General features: G+C 35.0%; 2 protein-coding genes and 1 non-coding gene across 3 annotated transcripts; 2 read left to right on the top strand and 1 right to left on the bottom strand.

Moving 5' to 3' along the window:
* The first annotated feature begins 400 nt into the window (after positions 1–400).
* LOC125216998 (transcription factor bHLH162-like) lies at positions 401–1366 on the top strand. Its single transcript, XM_048118813.2, has 3 exons — positions 401–636; positions 713–1018; positions 1122–1366. The coding sequence occupies exons 1-3, from the start codon at positions 508–510 to the stop codon at positions 1200–1202; spliced, it is 516 nt and encodes a 171-aa protein (XP_047974770.1). The 5' UTR covers positions 401–507; the 3' UTR covers positions 1203–1366.
* Positions 1367–2837: 1471 nt separating this feature from the next.
* Positions 2838–3141, bottom strand: LOC148930136 (signal recognition particle RNA). Its single transcript, XR_016137492.1, has one exon.
* A 793-nt stretch (positions 3142–3934) lies between these two features.
* LOC125216340 (pistil-specific extensin-like protein) lies at positions 3935–4996 on the top strand. Its single transcript, XM_048118030.2, has 2 exons — positions 3935–4222; positions 4490–4996. The coding sequence occupies exons 1-2, from the start codon at positions 3973–3975 to the stop codon at positions 4798–4800; spliced, it is 561 nt and encodes a 186-aa protein (XP_047973987.1). The 5' UTR covers positions 3935–3972; the 3' UTR covers positions 4801–4996.
* Positions 4997–18785: the final 13789 nt, after the last annotated feature.

Raw genomic sequence — 18785 nt, 5'->3', positions numbered from 1 at the left:
CTTGTGGGAACAATACAAGATTTAGAAAGTTTATTTAGTGTGTTAAATGGTGAGATAAACATAATACTTTTCATTTATATTAATGTGAGAGAGAATTTTTGTACAAATGAAAATATAGCTTTAGTAGGATAATTAAATAAGAAAATGAAATATATTTTACGAGGGGGAGTACTAGCTAAGAATCTACACAAACTGGTGATTGGTATACTTGTAGTAAAGTCTCGTAAATTTTAAATTAATTAGTAAATAAAAATATATTTGAATAAATAATTATTGTAGTTTCGTATGTATAGCCCATTTCAAAACCTTGGATGATAGTACTAGCTAAACTCGAGAAAATGAAATGGTCAAAAATCATGCCACAAGAGGCCCACTGCTCATCCCTTTTCTGCTCAAGATATTCACCTTTATCTTCTCAATCTTCACCATCACTCATTTGTAGCCAAACCCAAACACACATTAAATAATACTACTCCACACACATCCTCTTTGCATTTGGAGGCAGAGATGGATCAAAACCCTAGTTCTTCAAGGATGGTCGTAGACAGAAAAACTATAGAGAAGAACCGGAGAAATGAGATGAAGGCCCTCTACAACAAGCTCAACTCTCTAATCCCTCCTCAATCTAGACCTAGGGTTAATCCTTAATTCATTTATGCTTGCTTGGTTTCCAATTTAGAGTCTTAACTATATTTGAGTTTTTGTGTGTTAGGATATGGTTTCGCTGCCGGATCAGCTACAAGGCGCGACAAACTACATAAAGATGCAGGAGGCTAAACTGGAAAAGATGAAACAGAAGAAAAACTGCCTTGTTTGGAGCAAAGGAGGGCCTAACAATTTACCAAACATCGATGTTCGAGTAATGGGTTCAGACCTACAAGTGGTGCTCATAACTGGACTCAATTCTCAATTCATGTTCACTCAGATCATAAGGCTGTTGCATGAACAAGGAGCTCAAGTTGTCGATGCTAGTTTTTCTGTACACAACGACACCGTTTTCCACACTATTCATTCTCAGGTAGTATAATAGTAGGTTTATATAGCTTTGTTAGTTCTCACAAGCTGATATTTGCTTATATATCTGTTTCTCATTGCCTACTTTTTTTGTTTTATTTGTCAAGATTGGAGATCAGTTTGAACAGAATCATGCGGCTGCGAGGATTTCAGAGAGATTGCAGAAATTTGCCTATGATTGTATTTAAATATTTATTCAAGCATTTGAGGTGTTGAACGAGCTGTTCATTGTTGTGTGATTTTGAGAAGAATTTGGTGTAAGTAAGGCTCTAGTTTTTCTTCTAGAGAGCTCATTAATATGATTTTATTCTTGCCATCTGAATTTAATGTGGTTCCAAAGAATTAGTACTAATGTGAATGTCTAGTAGCTGCATAATACATGTTTAATTACCCTATGGTGTCATGGGAATTCATTTTTTGATCACCATAATGTATAAGGGAAAATATTTCATGGTTTGGCATGAGACCTAGAAGATGTGTTAATTTATGTAAAGTCATATGAGGTCCAGACCTAATTATTTAGCCCACTAATTCTCCAGGTCATAATTTAAATATAGAAAATATATACGGAGTACTATATATCACTTGTTGTGACCATCCTGATATGGTTATACCATATGAATTGCTAGTCAACATGTTGGAGTATGGATCGCTTGATTGTAATAGCTAATTACCAACAATGTAAATAGTGGATAGAAAATTTCCATGTGATGAAATCAGCAATTCAGCATATACCATATATATATATATATATATATATATGTACATGATGTCATTAACCTGCGAGGTAGTACAAATTTAGAAATCCCTTTTTGTTTACCAATTTTCGGTTGAGCATGCGTGTGTACAGATCTTCTGCAAGTAATTCAGATTGATAATAACCTTACATTGTTCGAATTGCCAATTACTAATACAACCTCAATGTGTGTGTGTGTCAAGTAGATAGAGTACCTGATTAATTTTTATTTATAGCAGTATAGTGGAAAATATTTTTACATAGATATTTGTCAGAGCACAGACATTAAATAAAGGTAAAAAGACCACTGTTGAAAGACCTGATCTATATATATTCTTGTCCAAAAATGAAATTGATCAATCAGTATCTTATAAATATATTGTGAGATTATAACGCCGTGTATATGGGTTACTGTAATGTCGAATATAAATATTTAACCAGACTATAAATATTTATGAAGACTACTCTAAATTGAAAAAATAACAAAACAAATGAAACAGAAATTACAACAAAATAATACTCCAACAAACTAATTGTATGTCTGAATCAAAACCATCTTTCCACAAAACATATTATGCAATATGCATCAGTTGGTGGTCAACGTAATGTCCCCAAAAATAAAATGACTCTCTCTAATTGTGTATAAGTACCTCGAAACCAAACCAGATGAATACCGAAAAATTTGATAGAGTTGTCATCCGAAAGGCCAAAGGGTCGGACCATGTGAAATACAAAGGCTTCCAACACAATATGATGTTAAGATCAAAAAGCTAGTGGGATAAGGGGATAACGTGGGAAGCGCCGAACCATGTAATGTGGAGTGAGATTGCGATAGATTTCGTTAGACGTACTTCTCTATCGATTTATAGCTTTTATCAAATCTTATTCTAAAGTGCATATGTTTTTTTCTTTCGTGCAGAACAGCACATGCCTTCCTTACACACACACTCACAGCCTATATTTATACAGTAATAGTAGTATTTACTTTTTATGAGGACAGATCCGACACAAATTTGCTATGCTAAATAGCTGAAGTTAGCACATTTTTTTGAGGAAATGAATAGTATAATTAGAGTGAAAAAAAAAAAAAAGTAATTGTTCAATTGGGCCAACCAAATCAACTTGAATGGGCCAGAAGAGCACCGGCCCGTAATCCTTCCACTGCAGAGAGCGGGAAGTTTAATGCTGCTCTGTGAAACCAGCCTGACACGGTGCCCTCCACTTTAGGAACCAAGTGGCCCATCCCTTCGGACAGACCGCACGGCCCAACTCCGCCGCTTGGAACGGGCAGGCCGGAAAAGCTACCCGAAGCCCAGCTGAATGATCTGGCCCAACGTTCAATTACTTTGATGCCCCCACTTGGGTCACAAGCCCTCGTTACAAGGCTCGGCAGTATATTGTGTAAGTTTTGCTATTATAAATACCAAATATTATTGTACGGTAACCGATGTGGGATATATCACTTGTCTTCGTTCTGCTTACTTGTGGTAAGAGCACATTGCATAACATCATTTCTGTTTAAAACAAAGTTCACAAATTAACTTGAATGAGTACAATCTCGGTCATTCACCTTCGGAAATTACCACTGCAAATAGAACTCTTGTCACAGTCGAGCAAATGCAAAGATAAAATGCCCAACTGAATGTACATAAAAATATAGTCTTAAATAGATTTAAAAATTAGAAAAAATAAAAAGGAGAAAAAAAAATTGATCTTGTGAAATAATGGAGGACTCTTATTTATTTGAGGCCGTATCTAGACAGGCTTGGTAGCAATTGTCATTTGTCAATAAATGTGCAATAACACAAGCCTAGCATTGAGTCCACTTAAAGCCACTGATAATCATGATTCTGCTACCCTATTACGTATACTACACTACTATACATATTCAGCACATACAAATTATGGGTTTTGTTGAAATTTCAACAATGAATCTCATATAAGTTTTCACTATTTGACAATATCATCACTACAAGGATAACAATATAGAAAATTCATTGGAAACTTGTACAAACAGGTTGATAAATGCTCCTACGTACATCCTATGCATGTGAAGTGGGATGCCATCTGTCTTCTGCACAATTACACTAGCTAAAACTCTACTAATTCTGTCTAAACAACATTAGTTCACCAAACTCTTTTGTTTTATGATTAGAAGAATCCCTACATATAAATTGGTCCCCTTGCAACTGTTCTCCTCATTCTTCAGCTCACTTAACACTATGGCTTTTGTTTCTTTGTTTACTTCCTTTGTCCTTTGTCTCTTCCTCACCGCCAACGCCACCGTAGCAACCTCACCGCCAACGGCGCAAGCCCCTCGCCCGTCTCCTTCACCACACCACCATCACCCCCCTGCCCCGGCCCCGTCTCACCTTCCAGTGAGGAAGATGGTGGCTGTTCAAGGCGTCGTCTATTGCAAGTCCTGCAAGTATAGAGGAGTCGACACTCTCACGGGAGCCACTCCTCTTGCTGGTACTTTTCGCTACAACAAATTTATCTTATAAGGACACAAAATTAGATACGTTGAAAATTTTGAAAATTAACCAAAATTGAGGGTGCAAAGAAAGGTCCTTAGTTGAGAGCATAATTGTCCACTAAATCGTACTCTTTTTTGCTTTATTTGTATCTCTTAATTTTTATTTATAAACACAAATTAGCGTCCTTAACGATAAAAAAAATGTGCATATTCAAAACGGACCAAAAGGCAAAACTCCACATTGATTTAAGTTTATGGTTCAGGTGCTGTGGTTAAGCTGCAATGCAACAACTCGAAGACGAGCATGGAGGAGAAGAAGACGAGCGACAAGAACGGCTACTTCTTCTTCATGCCGCAGAAGCTGACCACCTCTGGGTCCCACAAGTGCAAGGTCTTCCTCGTCTCCTCTCCCTCTGCGGCCTGTAACGTCCCCACCAACCTCCACGGTGGCGCCCTCGGAGCAATCCTTCTCCGCGAGCCGGTGGATGCCCGGTCGAAGCCGTTGCCGTTTGAGCTCTTTACGGTTGGACCCTTCGCCTTTGATGCCGCCAAGAAACTGCCATGTCACTACTAGTAAATCAAGCTACCTTTCTTTATATTGGATTTTCAATTGTTTTGTCTGTGTTTATGTTCTGTTAGTACGTCGTCGTTTCGTGCTGTAGTATGCTGCTTGTTCTTGTATTTGTATAATAGTAGTACTACTAATTAAGCGTTCGGGATTGTATAATGCCTTTATTAAGTCGTTAATAAAGTGTAATTAGTTTTTACAACTTTTACAATGAAACCAATAATGGAATGGTTGTGCTTGTGTTGCTATATGAAAGCAGACATAGGTGCATGATTTATGGAATGGGGTTTTGTTCTTCTGTTTTAAATAGTAATAGCAAGTTTTAAATAAGTAAAATCCAACGTATTAGAATAAACAAAGATATTATATTTATAATAGTATTATTAATCATCATAGTAATTCAATATAATTATCATGTTTAAAGAATTATTAAATGTAAGTGAAATGAGAAAAATGCCACAATTATAATTTATATTCTATATAACTAAAATTTGAAATGACACTTACTAGAAAAAAAAAACTAAATAAAGTACTTAATTAAAAATGAAAAGAGTATATAGTATATATAAATGTCCTTTTTCATGTTTTTCTCTCTATATAAATCGCTTCTTTTAGATGATGTGTAAAGCATCCACTATAGGTGGACAAATTTCACTTTATTTTTTTGTTGTATATTTTAATTCAATTACAATTAAAATTATCGGACTATAAATAATTAGAGAACGAGATAATAATAAAATTAAAAAGTTCGATGAGACCAAATATTCGTTGTATTCATGGATACCGGAAAATTACACAACGAACATTTTAAAAAAAAACATACAAAAACAAATAAAAACACCGCCACCATCTACTCGGTGGCGGAGTCGGAATCCTCTGCCTCATCTTCGTCGCCCACTCCCCCCGACGCCGCCGCCCCTGCCCCCGCCGCCCCCGGCGTCGCCCCTGGACCAGTCAGCCCCATATCCTCTCTGATCCTACACATCAGCTCATAGTATATCGCCTTGGTGATCGGGTCGGTGGCCGACTCGTAGAAACGGCAGTTATCTTGCAGTTGTTTCATCAAGTGCACATTCAGGTTCCTGTTCAAGACCACATGGGCCCCATGGTCCACGGACTGAGCTCCAGAAGGCGCCTGCGCGCCTCGCGATCCAGACGCGGCCGCCGAGTAGCGGGAGGAACCTGCAGACATTCGGGCGCTGCGGATACTGGCCTTCTGCCCCGGAGGGCGTGAGCGCCTGGTGTGTATCAGAGGGCTCCTCCGCTTGGGCGTCGTTGAGGTCGATTGATTGTCCGCCGCTGCTGCTGCTGTAGTTCCCGGCTCTGTTGCGTCTATTGCGCTTCGCCGCGTGACCCTCAGTCTCCTCTGCACAGATGGCCTTGAATTTCGGGCAGTTCTCGAGAACGAGAAACTCATCCCAGTGGTTGAACCTAGGCTTATATAGCGCGTTGTATTGGGACACAGACAGAGCCTTCACGTCGGCTTCATTGCGGCCACTCTCAGCGTTGAGAAGGTTGTTGCCGTAGATGCCCGCGAACTTCTTGGTGGGTGTCAGAATCCTCCCAAACTTTTTCCGGAGTTGTTCCGCGTCACGCGGTTTGGCGCCTCTCGGCTTGAACTCATTGTAGGTCAACAAGACGCGCTTCCAAAAGCCCATCTCGGTCTGATCGGTGCCAACACAGGGGTCTGATGTGATGGCATCCCATGCCCTCGCCACAGCAATCGAGTCGTCTTTGGTGTAGTGCCCGCCCCGACTTGTTACCGCCGACTCGCTACCGCCGCTGCCGCTGCCATCCCCGTCGCCGTCGCCGCCGGCCCGCCCCCCACCGCCGTCGCCGCCGCCCCTCCCCCCACCGCCGTTGCCGCCGCCCCTCCCACCACCACCGTTGCCGCCGCCCCTCCCACCACCGCCGTCGCCGTGGCCGGAAGATCTCGTCGGCGGGGTCTCCGGTAGGCCCGGAATCATCAGCCCCATCATCTGCTCCAGTGTGAACCTATCAAAATCAGACAACGTAGTCTGGGTGCGCTGGAAAGAGTGAGAAGGGGTATCCGGCCGCGGATGGTTGGGCGAGTCCATAATGGGTCGATAATCTCCAAATGCCGAACGACCCAAATTCCTCTGATGAGAAGATTGACCCCGATATTGGCTTTGTTGCCACGACGGGGATGTCGGTGACCACGACTGGAATGGAGGGGGACTGGGACTCGATCCCCACAACTGAGATTGCTGGGAAGAAGGATAGTATCCGTATCCCGATTCTTCCGTGTCGGGTGAATCTTCGTCTCTCCCGTGCATTTGGTAAAATCTAGGGTTGTGAAATTGGGGGTGGAGTGAAAATGGGTGTGGAGTGGAAAATAAATTGGTGGAGTATTTAAATAAGCCAAAAAAATGAATTAAAATTCGAATTTAAAAAAAAAAACAAAAAAACAAAAACAAAAATCCGGCGACCGCCGTGGCGGTGCTGCCGCGCAATAGATAGGCGCGGCGGCCGCCGCGATTCTCTCTCATGCGGCCCGTCCTCGCCGCAAAGCCGGCGATGCCCCTTCCGCCCCAAGAGTTTCGACGCCCGCGGCGCGAACGCCTTCCCCCCTATAGATCGCCGCGGCTAAGCCGCCTCCAGGGCGGCCGGCGCGCCGCCCCTATAGTGGTTGCTTACTTTCAAGTTTTTATCTTTGGAATTCACGCAAGCAAACAAGGTGCATGTAATAACAATCTATCTATTATTTTATTTTGTTCATAATATATCGATTATTTTTCATTTAATGTGAAGTGGGAACGACACTTTAATTTCTGTGAAACGGGTGTGTAATTAATTCTCCTTTTCTAAATAATGATGATGGCAGAAAGCCAGAAATAGTACAGTTATAACTGTCTCCGTCCGCCAATAGGAATCTCGTCCGCCAATAGGAATCTCATTTGTGGGTGACACGAGTTTTAAAAGTTTTTAAGAAAAATAGGTAGAAAAAAGTTAGTAGAATAAGGGTCTCATTTGTATGTATTAGTTTTAAATGAAAGAGTGAACTACATAAACGGTACCTGATCTTTCACTTTTGCGCATAAATGGTACCTGATATTTATTTTATATCATTTTTGGTACCTATTAATCACATTTTTGGTACCTGGTGCAACTTTCACCCCAAAATACCCTCTAAACAAATTCGGTTTTCCATTTGTGTCATGAAGAGTATTTTGGGCATGGACAAAACTAGTACCAAAAGTGATATTATAATACATTCTCTCGTACTCCTCACTCTTTATACTATTATTAATAATCAATATTAATATTATTATTTTGATGTTATAAATTTATAATTAATTTATTTTTAATATCATTTAATATATTTAATTATAATTATAGTTATAATTATATTTAATTATTATAATAATATTATTGTTATAATAGTAAAAACTAATAGTAATTAATAAATAATAATTATTGTTTCATATTAAATTAATAAACAATCAATATAGTTTTAATCAAAATTTAAAATTGTGAATTGTATTCATAATGATAAAGAGTTGATTTATATTATAAATGCAATTAGATGTACGTATAAAATATAACACTAAAAAGAAAAAAGAAAAAGAAGAGAAAAGAAAAAAGAGGAAACATAAACTAAGGAAAAAAAAGAAAGAAGAAAGGAAGATAAAACTAAAAAGATTGAAGAAAAAAGAAAGAAGAAAAAACTAAAGAAGGAAAAAAGAAATAAGAAAGGAAGAAAAAAAATCACATATTTGGTTCTATTTAATTAAAATTTTTGAAAATATCCTTCATAACAAAAAAATCACATATTTGGTACCCAGGGTTATTTTTGTCATGGGATACCAAAAACGATATAAAATAAAGATCATGTACCATTTATATGCGAAAGTGAAAGATCAGGTACCGTTTATGTAGTTCACTCTAAATGAAATGTGAGTGAAATGAGTTAGTGGAAGGTGGGACCTTATTGCTATATATGGTAAAAGTGAATCGGGACTCTTATTCGCGGACGGACTAAAATGGAAAAACGAGACTCCTATTCGCGGACGGAGGGAGTACTAGTCACTAGTAGTAGAAGTTATATAACTGTCATACGTGGATACTGGATACTAAAATAGGATAGTGATAAAATGCAAACTTATATATTGTACAAACTCAAAACTCGTCAACACAGCTTCAGAACAGTGTAAAATTTCAAGATTTTAATGTCAACACAGTATAAACACAATATCAACACAACATCAATCATTGACTACCGTTGAAATTCTGTTGACATTTTCCTGCTGATGTTTTTTTATGATCTGTTGACATTTTTCAATGGTCCAGATCATAGTTTTGACTTTTGAGTTTGTACAATATCTAGAGTTTTCATTTGATCACATTCCTACTCAAATATATATGCATTGGGTTTCAAAAATACTGGTAATAACAATAGATGGTCATTCTTAATATTTTGAAGCTGGGAGCCCAATATCATCAAAGAAGTTATCGGATGGGTAGTAAGAGAATTAGAGATGTCAAGTGGGCTGGGCCGGCTAGATGTCAAGTGGGCCGGGTCGGGCGGCCTATATTGAGGCCCAACCCAGCCCAGGCCCATGTCTGAGGCGAGCTGGACTGGGCCGGGTTTTTTCTTAGTTTGCTAAGCCCAGCCCGGCCCAGGCCCACTTGGTATGTGGGTCTGGGCTAGGCTGGGTGGGCTGAACTTTGTTTGAATTTTTTGTTTAAGTATTTTAAAAATATCCTAAATATATTATATGCAAAATAAAACATGTACTAGTAACTTGTATTTTTATATCACATTAACTAAATCTAAATCTAATAATGTTGTTAAGTTTTTTTTTTTTAAATTAACTCCTATATGAAGGAGGAAATTACAACTGACGTCAAGAAGGCTCGAACTCGGCACCTCATACATTGATGTCTAAGCTCCATGCCGCTAGGACAAAAGCTCTGGACTAATAATGTTGTTAAGTTCATTTATTGACTTTGTGTCAATAATATTTTTCTCATGTTTTTTATTTAATTTAAAAGTAAGTGTATAACTAAGGTAGTAACAAATATTGTTAGTTTTGTTTTGTAAGTAGATGATGATATATGGGTTGATGTTGTATTTTTAAAGCAACAAATATATGAACGAACTAACAAATTTAAATAATTCTATTATTATCAACATATATTAAGGTTTGAATACTTAATATTTTTAAAGTTAAACTTCATAATCATCTATTTTACATCTTTGAAAAAAAAATTATAAACAAAAATTAGATATAATCAAGATTGAATGTTTCATTCATGATTTATTTGAAAACTTATATTGATATTAAACTATTACTGTTCGAGTCAATTCGGAGATATCTAAAATATTGGAATGATATGGACAAAATTAACATGTCTCGTGCACAAGATGATATGCATAAATAGAGAAATATATTATTATTAGTGATTAATCACCTAATTATATTAAAAAACACTAATTATAGAATGTGGGTAATGTGAATCTTAGGTATTCAAGACACATATGTTTGCCCCGAACTTGCTCTTGTAAATATTTCAACAACCCAACAAACCCAACAAGAAATGAAACAATAAAAATGGTGGAAAAAGAAGAGGATGGAGGTGTTATGATTTAGATAGATGCTTGGAACCTATGGACCTTCTACAAAACAATGAAGACAACCCAAGACAACTTTCACCAAAGCAAAAATCTAATGGCTCCACAAAACTAGCAATACAAGAACTAGAATTGCATACCTTAACATTCAACATAAGCCCGGCAATAGATTGGAATGCAACCACAAGGGATTTTGATAAATCTTCAAATGAAGATGGGTGCTCACAAATGGAGTCTTTGTTCTTCAACAATGTTCAAAGTCTAATGACAAAAACCCTAGACATGGGTATTTATAGTAGAGGTTAAAAGTGCAAAATAAAAGAGGAAAAATGAGCAAAAATCGCAAGTAGCACAAAACGCCTGGGTCGGGCTTTTTCCTCTCCAGGCCGGGCAAACTCTCTGTGGTCGGGCGTTTTGCTCGTTCGACTGCGCGGCTTTTGTAAAACGACCATAACTTTCTTATCCGAGCTCCGATTGAGGTGTGCAAGGTACTCACGCGAAGCTCTTTCGATGGAGAAGACAATGGTGGTCTTTGAAAAGCATTTGGACATCATATGGATAGGCGAATCTTTGCTCGAATCTGACCCCAGTTGCGGCTTGACTCTTTGTCACCTCTTCTCTTCACTTTCCTTGGTTTAGCGCTACCCGGATTCGTATCAGTGGGCCTTTGATGGGCCCGGGCCCGGGCTGGTCCTGGATCGGTCCAGGCCTGGCCTGGGCTTCGGGTGGTCCTGGTCCTGGGCTTACAAAAATGGCCCAATCGGAGCCCATCTCAATTGATGAGCCCAGCCCAGGCCTGCTTCATTTCATTGGTGGGCCGGGCCAGCCCAGCCCAGTTGACAACTCTACGGAGAATGCAAGAGATAGAAGAAAGTAGTGAGAGATAAATAATAAAATAAAGAGTGATGAAATTAGATATGCTGCATTGGATGTTATCATTAAAATTAGATATGGTGTGTTTGCTTTGTCTGATAGTCACAATTAGCTGTTGGTATCATGGCTTAAATGGCATTTGGTTTGGCAGTTTTCTTTTTTGTATGGCCCGTGCAATGGGCCCCGGCCCAAGCTTTGGAGGCTGCAATGGCTAGTTAACTTATCAGTAAAATTTGGTCCGATACATATCTGTATTCCCCATAAATAACATGTAATTACACTTTTGTCCCTGAATTGTCTTCCTAAATTTTTGTTTCTTTCTTATGCAGAAAGAGATTCAACCAAACTTTTTACAATTTGCGTCGACCCCTTTCTCCTTCAATCCCAATCCGACCACATATTCGTCGCCGATCCGTCGGCGAACACAGCGGCCCTGGCCCATCCGCCACCAGAACCACCGGCCGCCGCTCAAGTCGGCATATTCGGAGACCCAGCGTACCTGCAAGTAGGTGTGTTGAAGACGAAGGGCATGACAGCGGCGCTCGCGGGTAATTTGGGTGTGTTGTTCATGGTTTTGCGGCGTCGGATGAGGCGGAGAGATAGTGGAGGAAGATGGGGGAGGATGTGGCCCATTTTCTTAACAATTTTTTTCTTATCAATTTTGCCGTAGGATTTCTGGAAGTCAAAGCCCTTAGGATTTGGATAAATTTCTCATTCTAAACAAAACAGATGTTGTGTTGCTGTGGTGTGAGATGGGTGCACAAAAGAAAGTGCGCGGCGGCTATGCATGAAATTTTTTGGAGATGTGATGACTTACCCAATTATAATTCTTGAGGGACAAAGTTGGAAATAAGAAAATGAATGAGGATATTGAGGAATTTGTGGGCAGTAGCTGATGTTCTTTTACTGACAAACCAAACGATTAAGTTAAAATCGCTAACCGCAGAAAAGGAACTTTCTATGAGACTCCAAACATTTTCTAATGAAACGATAACCGATAAACCAAATGAGCAAGTTTTTTTTCCAAAGTGTGTACAAAAAGTGTGCGTGAACAAATTTAATAATGTAAGTAAATCAAAAAATAAATTTGAGAATAAATTAGAAAATAATACTAAAAATCATGTATGTAAAATAAAAATGGAAGTAAAATGGATATAAATTAAAAGTGGAAGTAAATTCAAGTAGTACTAAAATAGTAAAAATAAGAGAAAAATAAATATAAGAAAAAATTGGATATAAATAAAAAAGCGTGTGTAAGTAAATATAAATTGAGAGTAATTTCCATAATAAGAGTAAAAACTAGTAGTATGTATTTGAACAGAAAAAATAAAAGTGAAAATCGTGTATTATTGATCCTTTTAAAATAAAATTAAATAAAAAGACTAATAATCATAAAAGTCGTCACATCACATGCATTGCGGCCGTCGGTACTAGTCGGCTAGTCCGTGTACCGAAGACTTCTAAATAGAATTGTTTTTTTCTTAAAAAATTAAATAATACTTTTCTTGTTCGTGTAAAAAATGAAGACTTCTAATTTTTTTAATCTTGTGACTACTTTCTCAATTGTATATTTGTATCTTATTCTCCCAAAAAGAATTTAGACTAAAACTGGGCGCTGAGTTACATACTTACATACACTAAGAAGACCATATAGGCCTATACCAAACAAATCCCTTAATTCTTTAGCATTGTTCTTGGGCATATAATGGGCCTCGATTCATAATAGTAATAAGCAATTTCCCAACCACCTCATCTCCAACGTCATTAAAATTGTTTTTAAAGCATCGATTGGTTGGGGATGTAAAATTAGGGGATGCAATCCATTCCTTGTAAGTGTTTTCAATTATAAATCATGAAAGAGTATCTCATTCTTGAGGAAAAAACTTTGCTATAAATAAACAAGGGGTACTAATTTATATTAAAACAAAGAATTAATATTACATAACTGAAAAAACAATAATTACATAATTAATAACAACATAATTACATTGAGTTTGCTGGTGTTATTCGACCACTTGACGACAATTGCGCATTGGCTTTAGTGATTTCATATCTTAATTGCTCGAAAGTTTTCACTCAACATATGCAAAAGTAGAAAAAATTAAAATAGATATTATGGGATAAAATGAAAGAAGTAGAATTTGAGAATGTGTTTGAATTAGGTGAGGAATAAGTGTATTATAGATGTAAAACGTCAAAACTAAACATTTAATTAAATTAGATTGTTTATCACAAGTGAATATGTGTGTGACAAATTATTTATCACTAAGCTAAGTACGTTTACTTGCGCAAAACCAAATATTTGATTAAGTTGAATTGTTTTATCAACCATGTGTTATTACTTAAACCGAACGTCCCCGTAATTTACAACATATTCGTAATTTTTAATTTACTTATAAATAAAATAATATTGCAATCTTGATCCGTCGGAACAATCAACATAATAATCATTGATTTTTACTAACCCTTCAATAACACTGATTGCCATTGTGATTAAGAATTTTAATCAAACCCTAAATTATTAGTGGTCCGTGCGTTTAAAAGTTAATGTCCACCTATTCCTAAATTATTATTAGTCCGTGCTCCAAAAGGACCAAAACCATCTTAATAATACACTAAAATCTAAAATAGAGTAGACAATTAGATTCAATAGTATTTAAAAAAATTATCTTGTTTTATTTTTAAGTAATATTATATATATATATATATATATATATATATATATATCTAATTTTAGATTTAAACTAAAACAAATTCAAATCACTTTTTTGAAATTTGTGAGTAAGAAATGTACGGTTTCATTCGTCCTAAAAAAAGATTAAAAAAAAGACAAAGTTGTGAATGACATAATTTTTAGATATGCGTAAAAGTAAGAGAGAGAGAAGAAAAAAGTAGTGGAAGTTGAGTGTACATGTATGGTAGACATGTTAAATTAACACAAGATAATTAATTAAGATGTGCTTTAAGATATTGATATATTAGCTCTCACTCTTTTAGGCCGTTAAATAATAGTACTCCATACCTTTTGAACTAATTCACTTCAGGCCTCAACGGGCTAAGATGGGCTTTGATGGCCTAACATGACTTTATATTATCTACCAAACAACCAGATAATTCATACTCCCTCCGTCCACGAATAAGAGTCCCGTTTTTTTTCATTTTTGTCCGTCCACGAATAAGAGTCCCGATTCATAATTACCATAAATGGTAAAGAGACCCCATATTCCACTAACTCATTTCACTCACATATCATTTAAAACTAATATATACAAGTGTAACCCCTATTCCATTAACTTTTTTCCACCGACTTTTCTTAACATTTCTTAAAACCGGCGCCATTTAGAAATGAGACTCTTAATCGTGGACAGAGGGAGTATAACTCATATATCTTGATCTTATCTTAGTAGATTGTGAAGTCCACATTATTAGTAGTGTGTAATTGGTTAGAAAATAAAAACTTTTCATATTAAGATTTGGTCTAATTTTGAAGTATGATCCAAAATGATAAAATTTATTTATTTTTTAAGGACGAATGAATTATAATATAGACAATATTATTTTAAATTTAAGTTTAATATAAATAATTAAAATAAAATTACTACGTGATGGGACATTTACAAACCTAAAAAAAGTCAATTACCTATTCCCAAATTAATATTTATCCAGGCTCAAATAGTCAATGTTTACATTCCAATATTAGACCCCCCAAATTAATATCGTGCCTTAAAGAGTCAATGTTTATAATTTCCCAACTCAGTATCTTATTCCAATCCTTCCGTGTGCATTATTAGTATATTTAAATGCAGTGCATTCATATGACATTAGGGATCCCACTCAAAATATTCAGTTATCCTTCGTACTGTGTTTTTCAAAAAATTGAATCGCATTAATTTCTAAGTTTTAGGATTCTTACACTGTAAATCTTTAATAAAAAAAATAGGCAGACAACTCTAACCATATCCATATATATAGTCACGAATGATATTTTATCGGACCGAGGCCCTATAAGTGCATTTTTGTCCTTCCATTATATTATTGACACGTGATTTCTGACACATTTCTTCTGTCAACAACTTCTTATGTGATTTTCTAATAAGTTCAGTACTTCATACATGATTAAAATTTTATCAATATTATGCTTTCTAATATAAAGTTTATCATTATCTGTATTAATTAATATAAAAATAATAAAATGAGATCATTTCTTCTTTATAAAACATATACTCCTATTTTTTACTAGTATTTTTCTTGTGTTTCTATTCACCTAATTTTTCTTTATTTTTACCTTGATTTACGAATCAATTTTATTTATTATGGGAATATTCTAAATTTTGCGATATTAATTTATAAATTTATAGTCTCGTAATTTTTCAATACTATTATTAATAAAAGAAGTTCTTCAAGGACTAAATAACTTATATCACATGCTTGAATATTTTTAAAATAATACTCATGTTTCAGTTTTATCATGAATAGCAAGAAACTATGCAAATTTATATCTAAAGATTGAATGTATATAATGTGGAAAATTTTAGATTGAGCTAAATTAAAAATATTCAATAACATATCAATCATAAAAATCGTCTTAAAGTTAGGCTTAGAGTAACAAATTAGTTCGATTATATATAATGTAGTTATATTTTTAATGTCAGTGTTTTTCAAGAAAATAATTATTGTATAATTTAGTTAAATGCGTAAAAGATATTTTTTTAGCTTTAGTTGCTTTAATTTTTTATGTTCTTTCAATCTAATCTATATATGTTGTAAATTAGCATATATATATATACAAAATTATAAATTATCAAAAATAAAAGTAATTACTCCATCCGTTCGCTAACAATCATCTCATAATGGCATTTTTGTTCGTCCACCATTAAATGTCATATTTGTCTTTTTTATTATTTTTGATAATTACCCACACATTCCAGTAATTTTATCTCACTCAAATTTGATTTTAAACTAATTTATAAAAGTGTGACCCACCTTTTACTAGTCTTTTCAACTCACTTTTCTACTCTCTCCGTCTAATTCAAGACGTCCATATTTTTTAACGGTACAAGATTTTAGGTGAAGGTGTTGTGTATAATAAATTAAGTATAGTGAAAAATGTGATTTAATATTTTAATGAGGAGAGAGGAGAGATGGATATTTTTCAAATATGGAAAGTGAACATATTGACTATCACAAACTAAAAAGGAAAGATGGACATCTTGAGTGATAGGGGAAGTATTAAAACTCGTCCCCGGTCAAACAACACCTTCTATTCGTAGACGGAGGGAGTAAAATACTATAAGATTTGTGACCCATATATATAATACTCCCTCCGTCCCACTTTAGGAGCCCCGATTGAGTTCGGCACGAGTATTAAGAAATGTAAGGAAAAATTGATGAAAAAAAATAGTGGAATACGAATCCTACTTTTTTATATTAATTTTATAATAAAATGTGAGTGAAAAAATGTTAGTGGAATGTGAGGCCTAATACCATTTATGGAATATTCCAACCAGGACTCCTAAAGTGAGACACTCGGAACTCCTAAAGTGGCACGGAAGGAGTACTCATTTTGTCCCATGGTACTTGACACACTTTCTTTCCACAGTTATTTTATAAAAATAATTAATAAATATTTAAAATAAAGAAAAAATAAAGCAAATTAGAAAATAATAAATAGAAATCAAGTAGTAGTAATATTGTAGAACAGATTGGAATAGAAAGAGATGAGCTGGATATGAGATAGAGTCGTGGGTAGATTAGTAGAAAATGGGGAAAAAATTTGTGAGGCGACTAAGGTACGACTTAATTAAGGAACACCTATAGAAAAAATTGGTGACCCGTGACCGGTCCAATTGAAGTTTAGAATCGACTAGATATTGGTAAAGACATTTTTTTTTCACTTTAGAAAAACTAAATTTTGAATTTGTAAAATTTCACAAAAGTTTATGATATTCGAAATAAAGTACTACGCCTTTATAAGTTGTTTTCTACAAAATGAAAGGGATTCTTTTTTCTTGCTTTTCTTTTTTATCTGGAACAATGCTTTTCTTTTTTCTGAAAAAGATATTTCTAGTATTTTATTATATATGCCTGTATATCGACTGTAATTACAGTATATTTTAAATTATGTTTTTTATGTAAATCGAAGGTAGAAGTATTACTATATAATAGGATGTTTAAGTATTCGTGATTAAAATATGCTCACATGTATAATAAAATATACTTAAGTACTCATGATTAAAATAGACTCAAGATTATTCAGAGATATTATTGAATCGAAATTACTCGAGATTAATTTATCTCAAGGAGAATGTCAAATCTGAAAAAATTCTTACATAATATTATTCGAATATTAAATACGATATCATCTTAACATATCCAAACAATATTCATAAAATTCAATTATACGATACATCCAAATACTATTCATGAAAGTCAATTATAGATCTTATTTCCGAAATAGTAAAACTCGTATATATTACTACTTGAAGATAATTTAATCTTACCTCTGTCCCACTCTAAGTGGAACATTTCCTTTTCGGTATGAAATTTTATATAGTGTTATTTTGTGTGTTCGGTGGAGAGAAAATAAAGTAAGAAGTATAATATAATTAAGTATATTTAAAATTATATTTTTTATGTACATATCACAGGTAGAAGTATAATATAATAGGATGTTTAAGTATTCGTGATTAAAATCGACTCACATGTACTCCCTTCGTCCAATAAATATGAAACGTTTGCTTTTCGGCACAAGATTTTATGTAGTGTTGTTTTGTGAATTAAAGAAGAGAGAATAAAGTAAGAGAGGGGGAAAAAGTAGAGATAAAGTTATTTCTATTTTAAGAAACGTTTCATTTTTAATGGGGCAACGCGAAAAGAAAAACGTTTCATTTCTGGTGGGACAGAGGAAGTATAATAAAATACGTTTAATTATTCGTGATTAAAATAGACTCAATATTATTCAAAGATACTATTGAATCGAAATTACTTGAGATTAATTTTATCATAAGGAGAATGTCAAATCTCAAAAAAGTCTTACATGAAATTATTCCATTATTAAATACGATGTCATCTTAACATATCCAAACAATATTCATAAAATTCAATTATACGATACATCCAAATACCATTCATGAAAGTCAATTATAGATCTTATTCCCGAAACAGTAAAACTCATCTAGTAACATGCTACTCCATATTACAACTTGAAGATAATTTAATCTTACCTCCGTCCCATTCTAAGTGGAGTATTTTCTTTTCAGCACGAAATTTTATATAGTGTTATTTTACGTGTTTAGTGAAGAGAATAAAGTAACAAAGAGTGAAAAAGTAGAGAGAAATGTTGTCATTTTTAAAAATGTGTCTCTTAGAGTGAAACATTCCAAAAATAAAAATGTGTCATTTACAATGCAACGGATGAAGTAAGTAATTATTAATATCGCAGAAAAAAATTTTGGACTCAGTATCATAGATAACCACATATATCAAGTAGACACATAGTTGAGAGTTGGATTATTTAAAATTT

The sequence above is a fragment of the Salvia hispanica genome, chromosome 3 (genome assembly GCF_029641045.1).
Source record: "Salvia hispanica isolate PSC_SH4W2 chromosome 3, Shi_PSC_v1, whole genome shotgun sequence".
Taxonomy (NCBI): domain Eukaryota; kingdom Viridiplantae; phylum Streptophyta; class Magnoliopsida; order Lamiales; family Lamiaceae; genus Salvia; species Salvia hispanica.
The sequence above is the reverse complement of the archived record's forward strand: the minus strand, read 5'-3'. Positions and strand labels throughout refer to the sequence as shown.